We start from the raw sequence: 6,000 nt of genomic DNA, 5'->3' as shown, positions 1-6,000 counted from the left end.
GGGACGGGGGGAAATCTGTTTTGCTCCTTCCAGCATGTAGGACACATTCACCCAGCCAGGGCTGAGGTTGCCAGGTGTTCAGTTCTCATCTGGAACCTCCAGTTGAACAGGGACACTGGCATCATGTGGTCAGCACAAAAAGTCCAGTTGTCTGCAGTAACTGGCCGCCACGACTGGGGGTGGAAAGAGCAGCAGTACTGGGAGGGGCCAGTCTGTTCCGCGGGGTCACTGTCAGGAACCAAGATTCCCTCCGGCCTGAGCTGGGACTGGGCAGATTTTCAGGGGAGCCGCGTTTGTACCCCAAACATAGTAACCAGGACTGAAATAAGGGCGGAGCGTCCCGGAGAAGGTGCCAGTGAAAGAGAAGAGACGGGACCTGTCAGTCACATTGTAAAATGAGACCTCGCCTGCCTCATAGTCCAGGAAAATCCCCACCCGGCTGGGCTTGATGCTGACCGGGAGGGAGGTCGAGGGGGAGGTGAGGGCTTGGTATACTCCACCTCTCAGCCACACGACCCAATATCCATCCTCAGGTGTGAGTGTGACCTTCCCCTTCCTGCTCACAGATTCCCTACAAACCCCCAGGTACCAGCCTATGTTGCCTCCCACCTCCACCTCCCAATAACGCCTCCCACCCGTGAACCCCTCAGTGCCCAGGACCCAGATATCATGCTCAGCTCCCTCAGACTTGTTGGGCGGATCCCAGTTTCCATGTGTCACATGTTTCCGATCCGCAGACAGGATGAGGTTGGGATTTGCTGTGTCTGGGTCCAGAGTCACGTCCACTGGGGAGAGAGTCACAGAGTCAGGGCCGGGGGCAGGGGCTGGTCACTGGGATCAAAGGGAAATTAACCTGCATCCCCATCACTCCCCACGCCTGTCCCTTCCCTCGCACCCCCTCTCCCTGGCACCTTCCCCTTAGTTCTCCCCCCTGCCCTTCCCCTCGCCCTCTGTCCCCCTGACATCAGCACCCCTCACCCCCCCCAGTGCCCTGGTGCCAGCCCCTCTGTTCACTCCTCTTCTGCCCCCCGAGTCGCATCTCTAACTTTGCCCCCATCTGCCTCTATGGTGCCTGCCCTTCCCTTCCCCTCTTTGGACCCCTGGTGTAAGCCCTTTCCCTCACCTCATCTCTGCCCCACTGGTGCCCACCCCTTCCCTCACCCGCCCTCTGCCCCCCAGGTGCTCACATCCCCACACCCCTCTCTCTGTCCCCTGTGCTCACCTGGTCTTTTGCCCCCAATCTGCCCCCTGGTGCCCATCTGCTCTCCTCTCCTTGCATGTGCCCCTCTGCTCAGTCCTCACATCCCTCCTAGTGCCTGCCCCTTCCCTCGCCCCCCTCTGTCTTCCTGGCACCCACCCCTCATGCCCTTCTCCACTTTTATGACTGCCCCTTTCCTTTGCTCCCCTTTTGACCCCTGGGGTCTGCCCCACCCCTCACCCCCCATGGCCCTCTGGCACCCACCCTACCCCTCACCCCTCTTTCTCTCCTTCTCACCTGCACCTTCCCCCACCCTCTCCTTTCCCCTGGTGCCAGCCCCTCCTTCTACCCACCCTCTGCCTTCCCAGTGCCTGCCCCTCTGTTCACCCCTTGTGTCCCCTGGTGTGAGCCTTGTCCCTCTCCTCCCCTCTGAGCCCAGTGCCCGCCCCTTCCCCTGCCCCCCTTTGGCCCCTCGTGCCCACTCCTCCCCTCATCTCCAGTACTGCCCCTCACACATAATCTATGGCCCTGATGCCTGACCCTCCTTTTCCCTCTTAACCCCCTCCCTCCAGTGTCCATCCCTCCCATCATCCCATTCTTCCCCCGGCACCTTCCCCTCCTCTCACCTTCCTCCGCCCACTGGTGACTGCCCCTGCCCCAGCCAGTCCCTCTGCCCCCAGGCTCCTGCCTCACTCTGTGTCATAGAATCATAGAAGATTAGGGTTGGAAGAGACCGCAGGAGGTCATCTAGTCCAACCCCCTGCTCAAAGCAGGACCAATCCCCAACTAAATCATCCCAGCCAGGGCTTTGTCAAGTGGGCCTTAAAAACCTCTAAGGAAGGAGATTCCACCCATTCCCTAGGTAACCCATTCCAGTGCTTCACCACTCTTCTAGTGAAATAGTGTTTCCTAATATCCAACCTAAACTTCCTCCACTGCAACTTGAGACCATTGCTCCTTTTTCTGTCATCTGCCACCACTGAGAACAGCCGAGCTCCATCCTCTTTGGAACCCCCTTTCAGGTAGTTGAAGGCTGCTATCAAATCCCCCCTCACTCTTCTCTTCTGCAGACTAAATAACCCCAGTTCCCTCACCCTTGCCTCATAAGTCATGTGCCCCAACCCCCTAATCATTTTTGTTGCCCTCTGCTGGATTCTCTCCAATTTGTCCACATCCCTTCTGTAGTGGGGGGCCCAAAACTGGATGCAATACTCCAGGTGTGGCCTTACCAGTGCCAAATAGAGGGGAATAATCACTTCCCTCAATCTGCTGGCAATGCCCGTACTAATGCAGTCCAATATGCCGTTAGCCTTCTTGGCAACAAGGGCACACTGCTGACTTATATCCAGCTTCTCGTCCCTGTAACCCCTAGGTCCTTGTTCCTGGTGCCTGCTCATTTGCTCCCCCATCCCATGATCCTGGCACCTGCCCCACTCCTCATCCCTTCCACCTCCTGGTGCCCGCTTCTCGTGCCCCCCACATTGCCTTTGTGCCTGCCCCTCCCGTCTTCCCCTGCCCCCTTCTGCTCCTGTCACCTGCCCCTCCCCTTTCCTCTCCCAGCATCATCCTGTCCTAAGGTGACCAGAGGTCCCAATTTTATAGGAACAGTCCCGATTTTTGGGTCTTTTTCTTACATAGGCTCCTATTACCCCCCATCCCTTCCTGATTTTTCACATTTGCTGTCTGGTCACTCTATCCTGTCCCCTTCACCCATCCCCCACTGACACCTTCCCACCCCCACCCCTGCTCCTCCTGCCCTTTCCCGGCTCATTGTCTCCTCACAGGCAGACAGGCCAGACTCCCCTCAGAGGTAGGGTGACCAGACGTCCCTTTTTCAAAAGGTCAGTCCCATATTAAACTCTCCTGCCGGTCTCCCAGCTTCTTTTTAAAAAATGGGCAAATTGTCCTGTATTTTCTGTCTCTGCCCCATCTGTATTTGTGGGTCCTGCTGCTGGCCATATCCCTGCTCACCAGACACCCACGACCCACCCACCAGCAGTGGGGAGGAGGTGGCCACTGACTGACGATGGGGGTGGGTTTGCAAGGCTGGTGGTGGGATGAAGATGCAGAACGCAGGGCTGGACTCTCCCCCTGCTGGTTTATTGGTGCAGCCCCCACTATGTGCCAGCTCTGAGCCAGCAGGGTCCTGCCCCCTGTCCCGTTTCCGGCCAGCACTGACTGCGCGCTGTGAGCTGCAGGAGCTGGTGAGTGCGGGCAGGCACCAGGTGGCAGCTGGTTACATGTTGCCCCTGCTTCTCCCCCCCCCGGCCCTTTACGTGATCCCCCTCTCGCTGTCCTCTCTCTGCTTTGCCCCTTCCCGCCCCCCAGCCCCACTGCTCCTCCATATCTGCTGCCACCCCCCCAGCGGGGCATATCCTCCTCCCAGCACCGTGTGAAGAACCAGCCCCTGACCCGAGTGCTCAGCAGCTCCCCAGCAGCCTCGCTGGCAGGCTCTTTCCTTCCCCCACTGCCTGTGGCTGGGCCAGCACTCAGGGAAAACCCAAGACCCTCCAGCTCAGGGCACTGGCCAGGAGGAGCCGAGCCCTGCATGTGCCAACCTCCCCTGCTCCCCCTGCCCCCCCAGCACTGGCACAAGGAAGCCTCTCCTCTCCTCAGTAAGCTCTGGAGTGGGGCCAGGGAAGCAATTTCCAGCCTGTTCATGCCCCAAACCTGCAGGCTCCACAGCAGCCCCCGGGTAAGGTCCTGCCCCCAGGGAGTGCGGAGCTACTCAATCCCCCAGGCACCCTCCCCTGCTGAGCCACCCATTCGCTGAAGCTCCTGCAATCAGATTCTCTGGGCTCTGGTGCACAATGCATCCTTAGGGCTTAACCCCTTCCTGCCTGCGCTAAAGTCAGAGGAGGCTGGCTGGGTTATGTCGGTGGCCATCCCCTGCCGTAACCCCTCCCCTCACTGGGGTTATGGATGAACAGAGGTAAGGGCCAAGTGGTAATGTGGAGTCGCAGGCACCTGGGAAGCAGAGGCATACGAGGGATGGGGCAGTCCCCAGGGAATCTCTGTTGCTTTGGAGGGGGGATTTCCTCACTTCCTGCCCCCTCCATCTGGGAGAAGGTGCATCGGGTGCCCGTCCCAGCCCATACCTGTGCAGTGCATCTGCACTAGGGGTTTGCACCAGGGCAGCTACATCGGTGCAAGGAAACCCCGGCAGACACAGCCTGAGACACTGCTGTGCCAGGGGCCGTAACCCCTCCCCTCACTGGGGTTATGGGTCAGTAATTACAGGAGCACTGGGGCAGGGGAGCTGGACTCTGGGCTCCCAGGTGGGGGCCCAACACACTGGGCTGCAGAGTCATTCTCACTCCCATGCTTTGGTCCAGGCCCATGGCAGTGTTTAGACACAGGGAGCGTCTTCAGCAGGAGAGATTGAGGGAGCCCCACGTCAGACACCAGAGCCCACTGGTTCCAGCCCTCACCTGAGGGGAGGAGACCCACATCCTAATTCCCGCCTCACATCACACAGGGGGCACCTTTTCCTGTTCATTGAAACTAGTCAGCAAACTCAACATGGATTTGGGAATAGTTTCAATCGAAGCAAAAATATAAACTATTTCTCCCAGGCTCACTTCAAACTTGTCTGAGCAACTTAGGAGTCCAAACTCCAGAGATGTGCACTGTCAACATCCCCAGAAACACACAGTTACAGGCAGGCCAGTCTCAGGGCGTCAGCTATGAAACACTCCAGAGCTGCTGTTAAATTTGCCCTCGCTAGAAAAATTCCACGCCGTTTCCTGAGGGAACTGAGATTGTTTAGCCTGCAGAAGAGAAGAATGAGGGGGGATTTGATAGCTGCTTTCAACTACCTGAAAGGGGGTTCCAAAGAGGATGGATCTAGACTGTTCTCAGTGGTACCAGATGACAGAACAAGGAGTAATGGTCTCAAGTTGCAGAGGGGGAGGTTTAGGTTGGACATTAGGAAAAACTTTTTCACTAGTAGGGTGGTGAAGAACTGGAATGGGTTACCTAGGGAGGTGGTGGAATCTCCTTCCTTAGAGGTTTTTAAGGTCAGGCTTGACAAAGCCCTGGCTGGGATGATTTAGTTGGGTTTGGTCCTGCTTTGAGCAGGGGGTTGGACTAGATGACCTCCTGAGGTCCCTTCCAACCCTGAGATTCTATGATTCTATGATCTCACCCCCACATCAGGCTGAAAATGGAGTCTTGATCCCAGCCTGAACTCTCTGCCCAGAGCGATTTGTCCCCTGGACTCTGCCAGCAGCACAGACCCTCTGCAGCTTCACCTGGGCGTCTCCCAGAGTGGATAATCATCACAGAGACCATCTCAGATCCTTAGGGGCTCAGGTGTCTCCATCTAATGACTGCACCAGCCACCTCCTTCACTCTCATTAACCGGCCCTGGGTCAGACATGCTGGGAACTTTCACACCCAGACTCTGGAGACACTTTGGGTTCGTCTACACAGCCCACAGCAGCAAGTCTCAGAGCCGGGAGAACAGACTGAGGTTTGTGGGGCTCCTGCTATGGCGCTAAAAAGAGCCATACAGACCTTCTGGCTCAGTCTGAATTTCAGGTTCTTAAGCCCAGGGAGTAAGTGGGGCTTCAAACCTAAGTTCCAGCCCCAGACACAACATCTACACAGCTGTGTTTAATGCTGTAGCACAAACCCCACAAGCCGATGTCTGTCACCCCGGCTCTGAGACTCACCCAGGAGGGCTGACAGAGCAGCACGCAGGGGCAGTGTAAGGATGTTTGCACCCTAGGCAAAACTTTCACCTTGCGCCCTCCTCCCCCCGCGCCCCCACCCTGAGGCTCCCGCGCCAGTGGCAGCCC

The 6,000-nt window shown here is 57.5% G+C and overlaps 1 protein-coding gene across 1 annotated transcript in view; it reads right to left on the bottom strand.

Moving 5' to 3' along the window:
- Positions 1-231: 231 nt before the first annotated feature.
- The window catches only part of LOC120383107 (butyrophilin subfamily 1 member A1-like), a 78,512-nt gene continuing 72,743 nt past the window's right edge, over positions 232-6,000 (bottom strand). Inside the window, exon 9 of the mRNA XM_039500733.1 lies at positions 232-785. Within this exon, the coding sequence (XP_039356667.1) occupies positions 232-785 (554 nt within the window). The remainder of the gene's footprint in view (positions 786-6,000) is intronic.

This window comes from Mauremys reevesii, linkage group 15 (assembly GCF_016161935.1).
Source record: "Mauremys reevesii isolate NIE-2019 linkage group 15, ASM1616193v1, whole genome shotgun sequence".
NCBI lineage: Eukaryota > Metazoa > Chordata > Testudines > Geoemydidae > Mauremys > Mauremys reevesii.
This window is presented reverse-complemented; position numbering and strand designations above follow the sequence as displayed.